Consider the following 21,060-nt stretch of genomic DNA (forward strand, 5'->3'; position numbering starts at 1 on the left):
CATCTGCTGGCATATCTACTTATTAATGTCTAAGTATATTCACTTCCTCCATACTCATTCCACCCAATCCTTTATTGTTTATATTTTTGTTACTCTCATTGCCTTTCTCTCTGCAATGTTTACTTTTAATTTCCTTCTCTCATTCACTCAAACATTCACGAACCTTAGCAACTTCTCTTGAGAACCACCCAAATATCATCAGTAATCAAATCAAGACATTCACCACATGGTTAATAGTACACAGGAAACTAAAGAAGGCCTTAAACAGGCATGGGTGATGTCAACATTATTATTATTAATTCTCATTACTATTATTATATGTATTTAGGGTGCTTAACCCATGTGAATCATAAAGTGCAAGGAATGTTGGAGGCTTGATCCTTGAGGGTGGGTGCAGGAGGAAAGAGGAGTGATTGGTGGAATGATGAGGTAAAGGGTGTGATACAAGAGAAAAAGGTAGCTTATGAGAGGTTTTTATAAAGCAGAAGTGATATAAGAAGGGCAGAGTATATGGAGAGTAAAAGAAAGGTGAAGAGAGTGGCGAGTGTAAAAGGAGAGCAAATAATAGAATGGGAGAGGCACGATCAAGAAATTTTGCCAAGACAAAATTTTAAGCGAGATAAACAAGTTAAGAAAGCCTAGGGAATGAAAAGATTTGTCAGTTAAAAACAGAGTAGGGTAGTCAGTAGATGGGTAGCTGGAGGTATTGGGTAGATGGAGAGAATATTTTGAGGAACTTTTAAATGTTAATGAAGAAAGGAAAACAGTAATTTCATGCACTGGCCAGGGAGATATAACATCTTTCAGGAGTGAAGAAGAGCAGGATGTTAGGTGAACGAGGCATTACGTAGAATGAAAGGGGGTAAATTATTATTATAATAAATAAGAAGCACTAAAATTACAAGGGTCATACAGCTCTGAAAGGGGGAAAAGCAACTGGAACCAACAGGATCATTACAGAAATGTTAAAAGCAGGGGGTGTTGAAGTGGTTGGTATTTTTGTTTAATAAATGTATGAAAGAGGGGAAGGTACCTAGGGATTGGCATAAAGCGTGTATAATTCCTTTATATAAAGGGAAGGGGGACAAAAGAGATTGTAAAAGTTATAGGGGAATAAGTTTACCAAGTATACCAGGTAAATAACAAAAAAAAAAGGGGGGTGGAGGGGCAGGGGACAATACCATGACTGGAACAACACACAAATAACCCCCACACAGAAGAGGAGCTTATGACGACATTTCAGTCCAACCTGGACCACTCACAAAGTCACACTAACAGAAATGAGAGGAGGGAGGGAGTATATACAGGTCAGCAGACATTCATGCATGTACATTCACTACTTTTCTTATCATGCTTCCTTTGTCAAGAAAACTGTTCTTATCTTCCTCTTTCTCCATGCTCTCTGCATTTGTAATCCTCAGTTCCTTGAATCAGAAATTTCCACTCTTCATAAATCATTTTCCTGTCTTGCCTACCCTTCCCATTTCATAGACTCTGCCTTCTCGTGTGCTAAACAGACTTTCTTCTCTCCCAAACTCTCTACTCCTGGGAACTCTCCAGTCCTCTGCCTTCCCTACATTTCCGTTCTTTCTGATCTCAACAACTCTCTCCGTTCCTTAGACATCAAACTTACTTTTCGCCAGACTAACACTCTTCGCACTAATCTAGTTCATACCTCTCCTTCCTCTATAGATGCTCCTGGTGTCTACTCTATTTCTTGTTCCTCCTGTCCTCTTCAGTACTTTGGTGAAACTGGCCAATCTCTTTCTGACAGACTTAGGGAGCACAAAAGTAGCGTTAGACTTGCCGACACCAACAATGCTCTTTTCTGTCATGTCAGACTTCACAGTCATCCTATTGACTGGTCTCCTGCTAAAACTGTCTACACTACTGCAAACTTTCACAGTCGCCATTTAGTTGAATTTTTCCTGGTACATAACTTTCCTTGTATGAATCTTAGTCCTTGCTTTGTCTCTGTAGATGCCTTCCTTTCCCATTACATTGTAAAATGCTCCAAACTTCAGAACACCCATGACTTAACCTGATTCTTTTTTCCCCTTGTCCCTCTTCCCCTTTCCTCTTTCTCTTTCTCCTTCGGGTTTTCTTTCTTCTGCTTAGGGAATTTGTCCTGAATATTGTTATATTTTTTCTCCTCCTTGTTTTCTTGCTCCTACCCTCTGTGGACCCTTAGCTCCCTTGCAGTGCTCCTCTTATTTGACTGACTCCACTACTACTACTACTACCTCCACCACTACCTCTCTTGCTCCCGTCAATGTATGCTGGCCTATACATACTCCCTCCTTCTCTCCTTTTTGTTAGTGTGACTTTGTAAATGGTCCAAGTCGGACCAAAACATCATTGTAAGCTCCTCTCTTCTATGTACAGGTTATGTATATACCATGTAAAGAATATAGTAGAGTTATTATTGAAAGAATTAGCGGTAAAACAGAAAGCAGGATTGCAGATGAGCAAGGAGGTTTTAGAATGAGTAGGAGATGTGTGGATCAAGTGTTTACATTGAAGCATATATGTGAACAGTATTTAAAGGTAGGGAAGTTTTCATTGCATTAATGAATTTAGAAACGGCATATGATAAAGTGGATAGTGGAGCAATGTGGCAGATGTTGCAAGTGTATGGAATAGGTAGTAAGTTACTAAACGATGTAGAGTTTTTATAAAGATAGTGAGGCTCATGTTAGGGTGTGTAGAAGAGAGGGAGATTACTTCCCAGTAAAAGTAGGCCTTAGACAGGGATGCGTGATGTCACTAAGGTTGTTTAACATATTTATAGATGGGGTTGTAAAAGAAGTAAATGTTAGGGTGTTGGGAGAGGGGTGGGATTAAATTATGGGGAATCAAATACAAAATAGAAGTTGACAGTTACATTTTGTTGATGATACTGTGCTTTTGGGAGATTCTAAAGAAAAGTTGCAAAGGTTAGTGGACGAGTTTGGGAGGGTGTGTAAAATGGAAAGTTGAAAGTGAGCATAAATAAGAGTAAGGCCATGAGGGTATAAAATTATTTCGATAAAGAAAAACTGGATATCACACAGGAGGGAAGGACTATGGAAGAAGTGAATATTTTCAGATATTTGGGCGCCGACTTGTCAGTGGATGGGCTTACGAAGGATGAGGTTAACCATAGAATTGATGAAGGAAAAATGGCAAGTGGTGCATTGAGGTATCTGTGGAGACAAAAATCGTTATCCATGGAGGCAATGAAGGAAATGTACGAGAGCATAGTGGTACAAATACTCTTATATGGGTGTGAAGCATGGTTTGTAAATGCTGCAGCGAGGAGGCGGCTGGAGGCAGTGGAGATGTCATGTCTAAGGGCAATGTGTGGTGTAAATATTATGCAGAGAATTCGTAGTGTCAAAGTTAGGAGGACGTATGGAGCTACTAAAAGTATTTGTCAGAGGGCTGAAGAGGGGCTATTGAGGTGGTTTGGTCAATTAGAGAGAATGTCACAAAGTAGAATGACTTGGAGTGTATAAATCTGTAGGAGAAGGAAGGCGGGGCAAGAGTCGTCCCCCAAAATGGTTGGAGGGAGAGGGTAAAGGAGGTTTTGTGGGCGAGGGGTTTGGACTTCCAGCAAGCTTTCGTGAGTGTGCTAGATAAGTGCAAATGAGGACAAATGGATTTTGGGACCTGATGAGCTGTTGGAGTGTAAGTAGGGTAATATTTTGTGAAGGGATTCAAGGAAACTGGTTAGCCAGACTTGAGTCCTGGAAATGAGAAGTACAATGCCTGCACTTTAAAGAATGGGATTTGAGATATTGGCAGTTTGGAGGGACATCTAAACTGTCATACCTGAGTGCCTCTGCAAAGACAGTGATTATGTATGAGTGATGGTAAAAGTGTTGAATGACAAGGAAAGTTTTTTTTCTTTCTTTTTGGGTAACCCTGCCTCGGTGGAAAACAATCGAAGTGTTAAAAAAAAAAAATCCTTAAGTGTACCCTAATATTTTTTTTTTTTCAACAAGTCGGCCATCTCCCACCGAGGCAGGGTGACCCAAAAAGAAAGAAAATCCCCAAAAAGAAAATACTTTCATCATCATTCAACACTTTCACCTCACTCACACATAATCATTGTTTTTGCAGAGGTGCCCAGAATACAACACTTTAGAAGTATATACGTATAAAAATACTCTATATATCCTTGGTTAGGCCTCATTTAGACTATGCTGCTCAGTTCTGGTCACTGTATTACAGAATGGATATAAATGCTCTGGAAAACGTACATGAGGATAGACTGAGGGCCCTGAATCTGCACTCTCTCGAAAGGCGTAGAATTAGGGGAGATATGATCGAGGTGTATAAATGGAAAACAGGAATAAATAAAAAGGATGTAAATAGTGTGCTGAAAATTTCCAGCCAAGACACGACTCGCAGCAATTGGAAAAATTCAGATTCAGGAAGGATATAGGAAAGCACTGGTTTGGTAACAGAGTTGTGGATGAGTGGAATAAACTCCCGAGTACAGTTATTGAGGCTAAAACGTTTTGTAGTTTTAAAAATAGGTTAGATAAATACATGAGTGGGTGTGGGTGGGTGTGAGTTGGACTTGACTAGCTTGTGCTGCTGGGTCTGATGCAGTGCTCCATCCTTGAGTGGAGGTGACCAGACTGGGTGGGTCATTGGGCTAACCCGGGAGGGTGGGTCATTGGTCTAATCCAGGGGAGGGGGGGGGGATATGGACCTGCTCCGCATGGGTCAGTAGACCTGTTGCAGTGTTCCTTCTTTCTTATGTTCTTATATCCCTCCAAACTGCCAATATCTCAAACCCCTCCTTTAGAGTGCAGGATTTGTACTTCCCATTTCCAAGACTCGAGTCCAGTTATATAAAATAACCGGTTTCCCTGAATCCCTTCACTAAATATTACCCTGCTCACACTCCAATAGCTTGTCAGGTCCCAAATACCATTTGTCTCCATTCACTCCCATCTAACACGCTCACGCACGCTTGCTGGAAGTCCAAACCCCTAGCCCACAACACCACCTTTACCCCCCCTCCAACCTTTTTGAGAATGACCCCTACCCCGCATTCCTTCCCCTACAGATTTATATGCTCTCCATGTCATTCTGATTTGATCCATTCTGATCATCTGATCCATTTGATCCACCTCAACAACCCATCTTCAGCCCTCTGACTAATACTTTTATTAACTCCACACCTTCTCCTAATTTCCACACTCCGAATTTTCTGCATAATATTTACACCACACATTGCCCTTAAACAGGACATCTCCACTGCCTCCAACTGCCTCCTCGTTGCAGCATTTACAACCCAAGCTTCACACCCACAAAAGAGTGTTGGTACTACTATACTTTTATACATTCCCTTCTTTTCCTCCATTGATAACAGCTTTTTGCCTCCACATATACCTCAATGCACAACTCACCTTTTTTCTTTCGTCAATTCTATGATTAACCTCGTCCTTCATAAATCCATCCGCTGACACGTCAACTCAAAAATATCTGAAAACATTCACTTCTTCCATACTCCTCCTCAAAATTTGATATCCAATTTTTCTTTATCTAAATCATTTGATACTCTCATCACCTTACTCTTTTCTATGTTCGCTTTCAACTTTCTACCTTTGCACATACTCCCAAATTCATCCACTAACCTTTGCAATTTTTCTTTAGAATCTCCCATAAGCACAGTATCACCAGCAAAAAGTAACTGTGTCGCTTCCCATTTTGTATTTAATTCCCCATAATTTAATCTCACCCTTCTCCCGAACACCCTAGCATTTACTTCATTTACAACCCCATCTATAAATATATTAAACCACCATGGTGACATTACACATCCCTGTCTAAGACTTACTTTTACCGGGAAATAGCCTCCATTTCTTCTACACACCCTAACCTGAGCCTCACTATCCTCATCAAAACTCTAATAAAATCCCTAATAAATTATATTTTACAAACGACAATCTATAATGCAAACCTTAATTCCAAAACCAATATTAAAGGGTAAAGATATCAAGCTAAATTTTAGACTTAACAGCTTTATGAGCAATTAATGCACATGCAAAGGAGAAATATTCAAAGCATATCTATTCTCTTTAAATATGCAATGGAGAATGAATAATAAGATATAAGCATGTAGTATAGATGCATGATTTTAGTTTTTCCCCTTTTGCCAGCTGCAACCTAATCTGAGCTGTTAAACTTGACCCCGCATCATATGGTGGGCACATCTGAGTTTCCCCTTATTGAGTGATGTTTACACCATGGGTAAAGTCAAAAGTAATTCAACCAATCAGTGGTCTAAATAAAGTATTATACAATAAATGACCTGACAAAGTTCTTCACGGTACAATTAAAAATATAATTTAAGTACTTTATCAAAGAAACATGACTACTGTATATTATATTCAAGGGAGAGTACTAAAACCATAGGGGTTTAGTGCTTGGAGAATAAGAGGCATTCAGGTTTGATCCAAGGAAGGGAAACACAGGCCATATTCCTTAGACTAAAATCTGGGAAATTACTGCTGGGTGGTCATGCAATAAGCTTAAATTGTGTACAGAAAGGTTTAATAAAAATAAAAATTGACATTAAAACTCACCTCTATGTCCTCCTGATCCTCGCCCTCGTCCACGACCTCTTCGAGGTCGAAATTCTTCCTCATCGCTTAATGCATTTGTCTGAAAACAAGCAATTTACAAGTTTAAAGTAAAGACAATAATATATACAAAGGTTTTACTAAAATAGTCCAGTACATTACTGAATATTACAGAATAGCTTACAATGCTGATGATTTACTCTTTAAAGTGATGAGGTAAAAAGGAAATATTATCAAGATATATATAACAAGCACGGTAAAACTAAGGTATTTCTCCTACTGGGGATATCCCTCATTGGAGATACCTGAATTTTATAACTACTAATGTTAAACCTATATTTTTTTTTTTAACACACTGGCCATTTCCCACAGAGGCAGGGTGACCCAAAATATTAATAAAAAATAGAGTGGCACCTCAGTATACGAACTTATTTCATTCCAGAAGGCTGTTCGAGTGATGATATCGAACGAATTTGTTCCCATAAGGAATAATGTAAATTAGATTAATCCATTTCAGACCCCCAAAAACACACTTACAAAAGCACTTACATGACTGTTCGTGTTTTGAACTGTCCGTATCCCGAGGTACCACTGACTCTGTGTGTGTGTGTGTGTGTGTGTGTGTGTGTGTGTGTGTGTGTGTGTGTGTGTGTGTGTGTGTGTGTGTGAGTGTGAGTGTGCGTGTGCGTGTGCATGTGCGTGTGTGTGTGTGTGCACGAGTGTGTGTGTGCACGAGTGTGTGTGTGTGTGTGTGTGTGTGAGAGTGTGTGTGAGTGTGTGTGTGTGAGTGTGAGAGTGTGAGTGTGAGTGTGAGAGTGAGAGTGTGAGAGTGTGAGTGTGCGTGAGTGTGTGAGCACGAGTGTGTGTGTGCACGAGTGTGTGTGTGTGAGTGTGTGTGTGTGTGTGTGTGTGTGTGTGTGTGTGTGTGTGTGTGTGTGTGTGTGTGTGTGTGAGTGTGTGAGAGTGTGTGAGAGTGTGTGAGAGTGTGTGAGAGTGTGTGAGAGTGTGTGAGTGTGTGAGTGTGTGAGAGTGTGAGTGAGTGTGTGTGTGTGTGTGTGTGTGTGTGTGTGTGTGTGTGTGTGTGTGTGTGTGTGTGTGTGTGTGTGTGTGTGTGTGTGTGTGTGTGTCTGTGTGTGCACGAGTGTGTGTGTGGAGAGAGTGTGAGAGAGTGTGTGAGAGTGTGAGTGTGTGTGTGTGTGTGTGTGTGTGTGTGTACTCACCTATTTGTACTCACCTATTTGTGGTTGCAGGGGTCGAGTCATAGCTCCTGGCCCCGCCTCTTCACTGATTGCTACTAGGTCCTCTCTCTCCCTGCTACATGAGCTTTATCATACCTCGCCTTAAAACTATGTATGGTTCCCGCCTCCACTACTTCACTTTCTAGACTATTCCATGACTTGACTACTCTATGACTGAAGAAATACTTCCTAACATCCCTTCGATTCATCTGAGTCTTCAACTTCCAATTGTGACCTCTTGTGTCTGTGTCCCATCTCTGGAACATCCTGTCTTTGTCCACCTTGTCTATTCCGCGCAGTATTTTATATGTCGTTATCATGTCTCCCCTGACCCTCCTGGCCTCCAGTGTCGTCAGGCCGATTTCCCTCAACCTTTCTTCGTAGGACAATCCCCGTAGCGCTGGGACTAGTCTTGTTGCAAACCTTTGCACTTTCTCTAATTTCTTGACGTGCTTGACTAGGTGTGGATTCCAAACTGGTGCTGCATACTCCAGTATGGGCCTGACGTAAATGGTATACAGGGTCTTGAACGACTCCTTACTGAGGTATCGGAACGCTATCCGTAGGTTTGCCAGGCGCCCGTATGCTGCAGCAGTTATCTGATTTATGTGCGCCTCAGGAGATATGCTCGGTGTTATACTCACCCCCAGATCTTTTTCCTTGAGTGAGGTTTGCAGTCTTTGGCCATCTAAACTATATTGTGTCTGCGGTCTTCTTTGCCCTTCCCCAATCTTCATGACTTTGCATTTGGCAGGGTTAAACTCAAGGAGCCAGTTGCTGGACCAGGCTTGCAGCCTGTCCAGGTCTCTTTGTAGTCCTGCCTGATCCTCATCCGATTTGATTCTTCTCATTAACTTCACATCATCTGCAAACAAGGACACTTCTGAGTCTATCCCTTCCGTTATGTCGTTCACATATACCAAGAACAGCACAGGTCCTAGGACTGACCCCTGTGGAACCCCGCTTGTCACAAGCGCCCACTCTGACACCTCGTCACGTACCATGACTCGTTGTTGCCTCCCTGTCAGGTATTCTCTGATCCATTGCAGTGCCTTTCCTGTTATATGTGCCTGATCTTCTAGCTTTTTCAGTAACCTCTTGTGAGGAACTGTGTCGAAGGCCCTTTTGCAGTCCAAAAAAATGCAGTCGATCCACCCCTCTCTCTCTTGTCTTACTTCTGTCACCTTGTCATAAAACTCTAGTAGGTTTGTGACACAGGATTTTCCTTCCCTGAAACCATGCTCTGTGTGTGTGAGTGAGTGTGAGTGAGTGTGAGTGAGTGTGAGTGAGTGTGAGTGAGTGTGAGTGAGTGTGTGTGTGAGTGTGTGAGTGAGTACTCACCTATTTGTGGTTGCAGGGGTCGAGTCACAGCTCCTGGCCCCGCCTCTTCGCTGATTGCTACTAGGTCCTCTCTCTCCCTGCCCCATGAGCTCTATCATACCTCGCCTTAAAACTATGTATGGTTCCTGCCTCCACCACATCACTTTCTAGGCTATTCCATGGGTGAGTGTGAGTGAGTGTGAGTGAGAGTGAGAGTGAGTGTGAGTGTGTGAGTGTGTGAGTGTGTGAGTGAGTGAGTGAGTGAGTGAGTGAGTGAGTGAGTGAGTGAGTGTGTGTGTGTGTGTGTGTGTGTGTGTGTGTGTGTGTGTGTGTGTGTGTGTGTGTGTGTGTGTGTGTGTGTGTGTGTGTTTGTTTTTTCAACAAGTCGGCCATCTCCCACTGAGGCAAGGTGACCCAAAAAGTAAGAAAATCCCCAAAAAGAAAATACTTTCATCATCATTCAAAACTTTCACCTCACTCACACAATCACTGTTTTTGCAGAGGTGCCCAGAATACAACAGTTTAGGAGTATATACGTATAAAAATACACAATATATCCCTCCAAACTGCCAATATCTGAAACCCCTCCTTTAGAGTGCAGGCATTGTACTTCCCATTTCCAGGACTCCAGTCCGGTTATATATAATAACTGGTTTCCCTGAATCCCTTCACTAAATATTACCCTGCTCACACTCCAACAGCTCGTCAGGTCCCAAATACTTTTCGTCTCCATTCACTCCTATCGAACACACTCATGCATGCCTGCTGGAAGCCCAAGCCCCTCGCCCAGAAAACCTCTCTTACCTCTTCCTTCCAACCTTTTCGAGGACGACCCCTACCCTGCATTCCTTCCCCTACAGATTTATACGCTCTCCATGTCATTCTACTTTGATCCATTCTCTCTAAATGACCAAACCCCCTCAACAACCCCTCTTCAGCCCTCTGACTAATACTTTTATTAACTCCACACCTAATTTCCACACTCCGAGTTTTCTGCATATTTGCAAAACACATTGCCCTTAGACAGAACATCTCTACTGCCTCCAACCACCTCCTCGCTGCTGCATTCACACCCCAAGCCTTACACCCATATAAGAGTGTTGGTACTACTATACTTTCATACATTCCCTTCTTTGCCTCCACTGACAACGTTTTTTGTCTCCACATACACCTCAACGCACCACTCACCTTTTTTTCCCTCATCAATTCTATGACTAACCCATCCTTCATAAATCCATCCGCCAACACGTCAACTCCAAAGTATCTAAAAACATTCTTTAGAATCTCCCATAAGCACAGTATCATCAGCAAAAAGCAACTGTGTCAATTCCCAATTTGTTTTTGATTCCCCCTAATTTAATCCCACCCCACTCCCGAACACCCTAGCATTTACTTCTTTTACAACCCCATCTATAAATATATTAAACCATGGTGACATTACATATCCCTGTCTAATACCTACTTTTACTGGGAAGTAATCTCCCTCTCTTCTACACGCCCTAACCTGAGCATCACTATCGTCATAAAAACTCTTTAAAGCATTTAGTAACTTACCACCTATTCCATATACAGTGGACCCCCCGCATAACGATCACCTCCAAATGCGACCAATTATGTAAGTGTATTTATGTAAGTGCGTTTGTACGTGTATGTTTCGGGGTCTGAAATGGACTAATCTACTTCACAATATTCCTTAAGGGAACAAATTCGGTCAGTACTGGCACCTGAACATACTTCTGGAGTGAAAAAATATCATTAACCGGGGGTCCACTGTACTTGCAACATCTGCCACATTGCTCCTCTATCCACTCTATCATATGCCTTTTCCAAATCCATAAATGCAATAAAAACTTCCCTACCTTTATCTAAATACTGTTCACATATATGCTTCAATGTAAACACTTGATCTACACATCCCCTACCCACTCTGAAACCTCCTTGCTCATCCGCAATCTGTCTTACCTCTAATTCTTTCAATTATAACCCTACCGTACACTTTTCCTGGTATACTCAGTAAACTTATTCCTCTATAATTTTTACAATCTCTTTTGTTCCCCTTCCCCTTTATATAAAGGGACTATACGTGCTCTCTGCCAATCCCTAGGTACCTTTCCCTCTTTCATACATGTATTAAACAAAAATACCAACCACTCCAACACTATACCCCCCCCCCCCTGCTTTTAACATTTCTGTCATGATCTCGTCAGTTCCAGCTGCTTTACCCCCTTTCATTGTACGTAATGCCTCACGCACCTCCCCACACTTATCCCGTTCTTCTTCACTCCTACAATATGGTATACCTCCCTGGCCAGTGCACGAAATTACCGCTTCCCTTTCTTCGTCGACATTTAAAAGTTCCTCAAAATATTCTCACCATCTATCCAAAACCTCCATCTTCTCATCTACTAACTCCCCTACTCTGTTTTTAACTGACAAATCCATTCATTCTCTAGGCTTTCTTTACTTGTTTAACTCACTCCAAAAATTTTTCTTATTTTCATTAAAATTTCTTGACAGTGCCTCTCCCACTCCATCATCTGCCCTCCTTTTGCACTCTCTCACCACTCTCTTCACCTTTCTTGTACTCTCCATGTACTCTACTCTTCTTATAACACTTTTGCTTTGTAAAAATCTCTCATAAGTTAACTTTTTCTCTTTTATCACACCCTTTACTTCATCATTCTACCAATCACTCCTCTTTCCTCCTGCACCCACCCTCCTATAACCACAAACTTCTGCCCCACATTCTAATACTGCATTTTTAAAACTATTCCAACCCTCTTCAACCCCCCCCCCCACCACTCATACTTGCACCAGGCCAGTAGGTGAGGGCTCAGCCAACATGTCACCACCATGGCAGTGTGATACATTTCAGCTGAAGCCTGATGCACACTTCCCTGATACTATTCATGCATAGAAACAATGCTATGGATGTCAGCACACAGCCAAAAAGCCAAGCAAGCCAACAGATACATGATATATCTAAATTATGTGGTATGCCACTGTACCTCAAGCCATGCTTTAACGAATATCATAACTCGAAACAGTACATAGTGTTGCGTGACAGAAAGAATCATTAGGTATAAGATAAACCATGTTTTTGTGCAAATTACGTATAAAGTGAATACTGATGTTATTACAATGCAGCGTGCCTTCCAATCTATTTACAGAATTATTATAGCTTGAAATCAGGATATTTTAATAGCAAAACATGGTAATCAGTGAATGCCAAAAAAAAAAAAAAAAAAAATTGAAAACTGAATTTTATTTGGCTCAGTAAAACCATAAACCTAAAATACTAACTGGGGCTTTAGTACCACTGTTGCCAACAGCACATCAATTTCAAAATCTTCCCACACACATACAGAAATTTTATTTTTTGGGTATCCAGCAGTTTAAGGGTTGTATTAATGCTGGTAGAATTACCAACAATATGTTAGGTAAAAGGACACAAGTGGAACTAATGTGACATTTTACTGTGGCAACATTTCACTTTCCAGGAGCTTTATCAAGCTGTAATAACTTGATAAAACTTCTGGAGTGCCAAAGTGTTTCCACAATAAAATGTCACATTAGTTGCACTTGTGTCCTTTTATCTAACAGTTTAAGGGTTAAAGGATGGGAAATCTTATAAAAATTGGAGTTGTTTCAGTTGATCCTTTGAGATATTCTCAAAAGATATTCAAAAGTTGGAGGAGGAATTTGGGGGAATGGGGATGGGCTCGTGAAAGAAAATTAGTGAACATAAGAAAAAGTTATCTGTAGGGGAAGGAAGGCGGGGTAGGGGTCATCCTTGAAAAGGTTGGAAGGAAGGGATAAGGGAGGTTTTGTGGGCGAGGGGCTTGGACTTCCAGCAGGCGTACATAAGCGCGTTCAATAGGAGTGAATGGAGACGAATGGTATTTGGGACCTGACGATCTGTTGGAGTGTGAGCAGGGTAATATTTAGTGAAGGGATTCAGGGAAACTGGTTATTTTTATATAGCCGGACTCGAGTCCTGGAAATGGGAAGTACAATGCCTGCACTCTAAAGAAGGGGTTCAGGATATTATCGGTTGGGAGGGATATGTTGTGTATCTTTATATGTATATGCTTCTAAACTGTTGTGTTCCGAGCACCTCTGCAAAAACAGTGATTATGTTTGAGTGAGGTGAAAGTGTTGAATGATGATGTAAGTATTTTCTTTTTAGGGATTTTCTTTCTTTTTGGGTCACCCTGCCTTGGTGGGAGACGGCCGACTTGCTAAAAAAAAAAAAAAGTTCTATGCAATGAAAATGTGGGCATTGGATTGTAGGTAGGGAGTATGGAGGACATGAACGTACAGCATTCAGATAATAGGGAGCGATATATCAGCAGATGAATCTGTGAAAAAAAAGAGGTGAACAATAGAACAGATGAGGGATGGAGGGGGTAGAAGATGGTAGGTGTGTTAAAATATTTGTGAAATGTTAAAATATTTGTGGAAAAGAAATTTACCTATGAAGGTAAAAAGGAGAATGTACCAGAGTAGAACAGTACCAAAAATTATGCAAGTGTGAGGAATGGATTTTAATTGCTTAAAGGAGGAGGCTGGAGGTAGTAGCTATGTCATATTTGAGGGTGATGTGTGGTATGACTATTATGCAAAGAACTTAGAAATAGTGTGGGGTCACCAAAAGTATAACTCAAAGAGGGTTAGAGAGGGGCTGTTAATATGGTTTGGGCATTTGGAGAGGATGAAGCAGAATAGGATGACAGTACAGTATCAGGGAGTATCATTATGGTACACCTTCCCTATACTCTATCAGTACAGTATCAGAGAAGTGTCTAATGGCAGATGATTTTGCCTTCAGCAAAAATGTGTAATCAAAGAACATAAAAAAGCCACAGCAAGTATATGACATGTCAACCAGAAAAGAAAGAATGATGAATTTACCACTCTTACATAGTACAGTGGACCCCCGCCATACGATCAGCTCCCAATTCGAACAATTACGTAAGTGTATTTTTGTAAGTGCTTTTGTACGTGTATTTTTGGGGGTCTGAAACGGACTAATCTAATTTATATTCCTTATGAGAACAAATTCGTTCTTTAACGGCACCTGAACAGACTTCTGGAATGAATTAACCCTTTGAGGGTCGACAGGCCCTCTCCGAAACTCGTTCTCAGGGTCGGCCAAATTTAAAAAAAAAAAAAAATTATTTTCTCTTATGAAAAGATAGAGAATCTTTTCCCGATCATAAAGACACCAAACGTTTGAAATTTGATAGAAAACTTACGGAATTATGCTCTCGCAAAGTTAGCGGTCTCGGCGATGTTTACGCATCGGCGATTTTGCCCACTTTGAGCCCCATTTTCGGCCAATTTCACTGTACTAGTCGACAAAAAACATGAATATTTCGCTAGAACTCCATTTTTTCTATCGAATGGGTGCAAGAAACCACTCATTTATGAAATTCAACTATCCAGTACAGTGGTCAGAATTTAGCAATTTTGCCAATTTCACACAAATTTCAAAAGATGCCAATTTCCGAATAGGGTCCAGAATACACAAGAAAGACATTCCTGGCACTAAAATGACATTTCCTCTAGTCATTAGTAACGTCTCAAGGCCCCTCTTATATTCTTTTGCTTTCCACTTTGAATTTTTATTTTCACAAAAAATATAAGATTTACTGTTATGCAGACTACTGCATTAGTGTAAAAAATGGTATAAATATTATTGGTGCACATGTGAAAGAATATTAGACTCACCAGTTGACGTGTATTGCACGCTTGGCACGATTTGTGTACTTTTGAAGTTTGGTAAAAATCGAACATTTCTGCTACTTTGAGCTCAATTTCAAGGCACTTTTCTTTGTAAAACCAGTCAAAATCATCTCAATTTCTGTAATATGTCTTCCATTCTATAAAATGAGACCAAGAAAACTAGAATACAACAATAAATACCATACGAAAATACACTGCAAAGTCGCTGATTTATTCAAAAAAAATGGTCAAAGTTTTTTTTTTTCTCATTATGCACTGTGTGCTGCAGGATTTTTTTTAGACTGCACACTGACCACATAGACCCATTCTTTCATATGAAGGCCTACCAGCTTTCTCCCACTAGATTTGAGGCCGCTAGAATTTATGAGTACTAGTACGTCAAAAACCCCTACGTGTAAGACGTACTAGTACGACGAAAACCCTCAAAGGGTTAATATTGTAAGTTGGGGGTCCACTGTATTTGTAATTGCTCATCTCTCAAGAAAATTTTGCAAGGTAAATTTTTTGTATTACACACATCTACATGAAGGTTTATCATAAGCATACTCTACTGTAGTGGTACCTAAGTAGTCACACAATACCTTTTTGTTGAGGGGATTAAAATCTGGGTCATCATCAGAATCACTTAAATGAAAATCAGGATCCGAGTCAGCAAATCCATCAGATTCTGCATCAATATGACCATAACGTTGAACATTCCGTGCTGTTCTTCGTAAATTTTCTCTTTGTGGGGTTCCTGAAAGTTAGAAATTGAAAAAAGTAGCTTTTCCTTAAAATTTAAAAAATTTATATTCACAGAAATATGAACAATGTTTGTGTTAAGACTACTAATTTAAAAATATAATAAATGATTAAAAGTAAGAAATACACTTAAAAAAAATCCATTATGTTCAATTCATACTATTTACCTTTTTACACCAGCCCAAAATATTTACAGCAAGAATACTGAGGGAAAAAGTTATGTAATATCTTATGTATTATTATTATGCAATATAACAAAGAAAATGCAATGTGTCCTAAACTGTTAAACAAATTTATAATAAAAATCAAGTCTATAAATTTAATATGTAAACAAAAAATACTAAATCCTATTTAAAATGTGTTCCAGATAAAGTGGTCTGACAAAAAGGCAACTCAGCTCTATTTGAAAGATCATGCAATAATTCAAGAGGGAAGGCACAGGAACAGCCACTGGACCTTCATTTACCTAGCCCCCTTGCCACTATGCACCATACTCCCTATGAGACCCTGTACTCGTATATGCTCACCCCAAGTTTATATACTACTTTAAGCCTAGTAGTGTGATTTCTTGAACACCATATTTACACCAATTGTTTAACTTATTATGCCAGGATGTCTTCTCAGGAGAGTCGTCTATTTTGCATGCTGATGTCTTACCTGTGACACAAGCTACAAACACAAAACTTTGTAAATGCACTTCATGAAAAGCACTTCACTATTTTCTCAAAGTAATTAACTTAGGATATTATAAAAGCAGATTAAATAACATTTCTGGAATACAATAGAGTACTTTAAGAATAATTAGGTTGCACATTTCATGTAAAATTGGCTACAGAAAACAAAAAGCAACTCACCTCCAGCGTTTAGACCTGGGCCTTTATTGCCACGGCGACCCCTACGTGCCACATTACGGCGACCACTTTTATTGGCTTCTGTACCCTCACTATGGTTTGTGGCTTCCGAACTGTTGGTGTTTTCCCCATCAATAGATGGTTTTTCACTTAAGTCTGTATGTAATGGATAGCCTGAATGAGGTATATCTGTAGTAAAGGAGGGATCAGCTGGAGTATGGTCTGTTGGTGTGACATCCTCTTCAGGGGGATCAAACTCTATAGATGTTGCAAATACCTCTGTCTTGATTTCAATAGGTTCCGGCTTCACTTTAACCGCCAATAAATTATTTTCAGGGCTTCTACTGTCTGACCGAGCCTCATCTGCTTCTAAAAACAGAAAAGGTAAAGATATTATACTAAAACCTCTATTTAGCAAAACTTATTTTTCATCCATAAAACTAATCACCATGCCTCGGTGGGATTTGACCATTTCATTCAAAAAAAAATCAAGCTATTCCAATACAAGATGACATTTTGCCCTGTATTAGACCACTGTCAAGTCACAGTGGTCCATTTCAGTTATTTGTAAATTGTTCCATCCACATTTTTGTAATATCTATTCTCCAAAATTTTAATTACTGTACATTCAAAATTCTTATTTTCTTAAAGCATTAATTAATTTTCCACTCATTAAAAATGAAGAATCCACCACACTAATAATGTCAGAATGTACAATCTATGAGCATGTGCTTTAATGAGGAAACTCATTACCAGTACAGTGCTGTACATCCTTTTGCACCCAGGCTAACAAAATTTATATACAGGACCTGTTCTCTCGTAAGATGAATTTCTCTTATTACATTCATCCATAAAAATAATGAGATTATGAGTTGGACAGATTTTAATGCAAGATTTGAATTCATATTAAAGAGTTTACTTATTGTCACCTGCTACTAATACTGTCCATTGACAATTTTATTAACAATAACCAACTATGCCCTGATTTTTGTGGTGGTGTAGGGAATAACATCCCCTAAACCTTAGTGACATTTCAAATCTCACAGGGAGTAAACACCAGACAATCCTGGCCCAAGGCCAGGCTCCAGAGTAAAAAAAAAAAAAAAAAAAAAAAAAAAAAATCACAGGTATATATCACAGGCATCTATTAGTCAATTTCCACGATCCTTCATCACTCTGTAACTCTTATGTTTCCTCTAGTCTATGTCTTCCAACCCCATTTATGACTGATTTCCACTGACTGATCTTAAACTGACTCATTCAGTTAGGTCACAACCCCAAACTTATAAATTTATTATACTGAACCTTTTGCTTATATAATATTTATTATTTTCCCAATCTGAATTCCCTTTACCCTTTCCCTTTACCGGGCAGACCCGAGTGAAGTCTGTCCTCATAGCGTGGTTTTTTGCGCACGTCCTACAACTCCCGCCGCGCATCTAGGTTCCCATTCTCTATTTCTGACCAATCACAGACCTTCCCTGAGTCGCCCAGGCTGAGCGGTGATGGCGGCTGCTCGCTTCCCATTGGTCGAGACAGCAGAATGTAAACACTTATACCTTGCCGGCGCCAAAACTCGTGTTTCTCGGTATAGTGCTCCTTATATACTGAAGCATTTCACCCAATACAATGTCGGTAAGTACTGATTTGTGTGTCTAGTGTGTAAATGAATAGTTTAGCCATATTTTGATATATATATGAAGGCGTTGTGAAGCATATTACGAGTGCACCATGCAAATGAAAAAAGTGCAACAAAATAGGACCATGCCCGGCCGTTCCTGCCCTTTTAGGTGCAGTTTTCAAGTTTCGGTATATAAATATTTCAATAGAATTTGGTAGTGTATATATGAATTCAGTATTGGTCTGGGTGTGTACAGAATGTTTTTATTGTCCTTCCAGATCAATAAGAAATTGTTCTACGGTGAGTCCTCCAAGGCTACCTCGAAATTTGTCTGTGTTTGGGATGATACTGACTCAGATCAAGACTCAGATGACATGGATTTCCTGGATAGTGAGGATGAATTCTTGCCACCAGATGCAGAGGTGTCAACAGATGGGGAGGAGGAAGCTGCGCCACCACCAAAAAAAAAAAAATTGAACAAGAGGAAGAAACGTATTACTATGGAGGAATACCCTGATGAAGAAGTGCTTCAAGATGATCTTGCTTCTCAAGTAGACACCCAATGGAAGAATGAGGACATCCACAATGACCCTTTGCCTAAATATGAACATGAAAAGCCTGTTGAAGTTAGGTGTGCATATGATTATTTTACAGACTTTTTTACTCAAGACATGATAGACAACATTACATTTCAAACTAATTTGTATGCCAGGCAAAAAGACATACATACTACTTTTCAAACAGATTCTGAGGAAATGACTAGGTTTATAGGTATTCTGTTGTATATGGGTTACACTGTACAGCCATCCATTGAGGACTATTGGAGAAGTGCAAGTAGGACAATTCAAGTTGCAGAAGTCATGGGATCAAAGAGGTTTAGGTTGCTGAGGCGTACCATTCATTTCAATGATAACACAAAAAAGAAGGATAATGACAGATTCTACAAAATAAGGCCTCTTTACAATGGACTGACTAAAGCTTGCTTGAAAGTTCCAGCTACACCCAAGCAGTCTGTTGATGAAGTTATGGTTGCTTTCAAGGGTAAAACAGCTGGAAACCTAAGGCAATACATCAAAAACAAACCAGACAAGTGGGGTTTCAAACTCTTCTGTCGTAGCAGTGAAGATGGAATCATACATGATATACTGATGTATCAAGGTAACCCAACTTTTGAGAACCATCACATAAAGCTGTCAAATGAAGAAAATAAACTCCCAATGAGTTCCAGGATTGTTCTTGTACTTGCAGCATCTCTTGACCAAAGAAAAACATCAGCAGTCTATGCTGATAATTTCTTTTCAAGTCTACCTTTGGTCAAGGTACTGAGAGACAAGTATAACTGCAGGTACACTGGAACAATACGTGATAATAGATGTGGTAAGCCACAACTGATGCCTGTGAAAGAAATGCAAAAGAATAATGTGGCCAGGGGCTATTTTGATTTCCAAAGCAATGATCATATCCTTCTTGTAAGATGGAAGGACAACAAAGTTGTGACTCTAGTCACAAATGATGTCGGAGTTTATCCTTTGGCTCTTATTGAAAGATATGACAAGGCATCAAAGAAGAAAGACCACTTTGAGTGCCCAGCCATCATCAAGAACTACAACGCAAACATGGGAGGTATCGACAAAAGTAACATGTTGGTCCATCTTTACAAAACACCAATGAAATCAAAGCGTTGGTACATGCGGCTCTTTGCTTATGTTTTGGATGTTGCTGTTGTGAATGCATGGCTTCTTTACTGTCGTGATTGTAGGTCACTAAACATGCCATGCACACCACTGAAGCTATTCAGGCTTGACATCTCTGTCACTGCAAGATCCAAAGGACAAAAGTTCAACCGCACCAGCATGAGACGAAGTCGAGATTCAACCAGTACTTCTTTGGTTGGCAGTAATGAAGCTTTGTCAAAGGTGGAATACCCATCTGCATTTCAGTACCAACGTGCAGAAAGGCCAGATGACAGTGTGAGGCTGGATAAACAGCTAGGTCACTGGCCAGTGTTAGGTAAGCTGCTTTCATGCAAGTTTTGCAGCAAAAAGAATAATCATGTCACATCCTCATTTTGCTGTGCCATATGTAAAGTAAATCTGTGCATAAAGAAGGATAAAAATTGTTTCATGAACTTTCATTTGCAAAATTAGTGATGTGAAATGATTGTTCTTTCTCAGGGAACTCAGGAATATTTCATTTGTAAGTTGCATCCCATTGCAATGTGTCATTGTTGATAAGTAGTTCCTATTTCTATTTTTTTACTGGTTACAAATTGTTCAGAAACAAGTTCCATTTATGTTTTTTATATTGTCTACTTGTATAATAAATTTAAAAAATACTTATTTCGTTTTTTTACAACCAATGCAACATTGCAACATTCAAAAATGGTATACCCCCAACGGGCAGGACCGAATACACTCGGTCTTCGAATATCTGCAATTGCGCGAGATGTAACTTTCACAACTCTGTTTGGATGGTCTCAGTGACCTTACATTGAGTGGCTCTATCCCCTCATAGGAAATCTATTTCAAATTCACACTTTAGACTTTCTTGCCCCCTGAAGGGTTAAGCCTCTTGTAAATGAACCATCGCATTTAGTACAAAAGGTTTGTTTTTGCCGTACATTTTTTCTACTAGACCAAGGCACAGTCCTTGCCGTTGCCACAGCCTTGTAGGCTTTTGCATCCTTTCCAATGCAAACAGAGATACCGTTCACTACAATGATATAAATCCCGAGTTTATCACACAGCTTATCCATACAAATTTGAATGGAGTTGCATCCAATGTGGCTAACACATGCAAATAAGTCTACTAGTCACATGACAGCATAACCTCAATAGTGCCTGGGAAAGGAGAAGCAATTAGGCTCAACCCAAAGAAAGGATAGGTTTCAGTTTCAGTCTTTCACTGGCATGAAGGCACCTTACTAATCAAGAATGAACTGCAATGTCACCTAGTTTCAT

General features: G+C 39.9%; 2 protein-coding genes across 13 annotated transcripts in view; one reads left to right on the plus strand and one right to left on the minus strand.

The window, feature by feature from the left end:
* The window catches only part of LOC128693958 (protein FAM200C), a 58,644-nt gene that overhangs the window by 21,333 nt on the left and 16,251 nt on the right, over positions 1–21,060 (minus strand). For all 12 annotated transcript variants that reach the window (XM_070090950.1, XM_070090949.1, XM_070090948.1 and 9 more), the window contains 3 exons: positions 16,483–16,848; positions 15,469–15,623; positions 6,585–6,663 (listed from right to left, as the gene is read on the minus strand). In XM_070090950.1, the coding sequence (XP_069947051.1) occupies positions 6,585–6,663; positions 15,469–15,623; positions 16,483–16,848 (600 nt within the window). The remainder of the gene's footprint in view (positions 1–6,584; positions 6,664–15,468; positions 15,624–16,482; positions 16,849–21,060) is intronic.
* Positions 18,042–20,247, plus strand: LOC138853575 (piggyBac transposable element-derived protein 3-like). The gene is made up of 2 exons (XM_070091052.1): positions 18,042–18,114; positions 18,379–20,247. The coding sequence occupies exons 1-2, from the start codon at positions 18,109–18,111 to the stop codon at positions 20,245–20,247; spliced, it is 1,875 nt and encodes a 624-aa protein (XP_069947153.1). The 5' UTR covers positions 18,042–18,108.

The sequence above is a fragment of the Cherax quadricarinatus genome, chromosome 33 (genome assembly GCF_038502225.1).
Source record: "Cherax quadricarinatus isolate ZL_2023a chromosome 33, ASM3850222v1, whole genome shotgun sequence".
Taxonomy (NCBI): Eukaryota; Metazoa; Arthropoda; class Malacostraca; order Decapoda; family Parastacidae; genus Cherax; species Cherax quadricarinatus.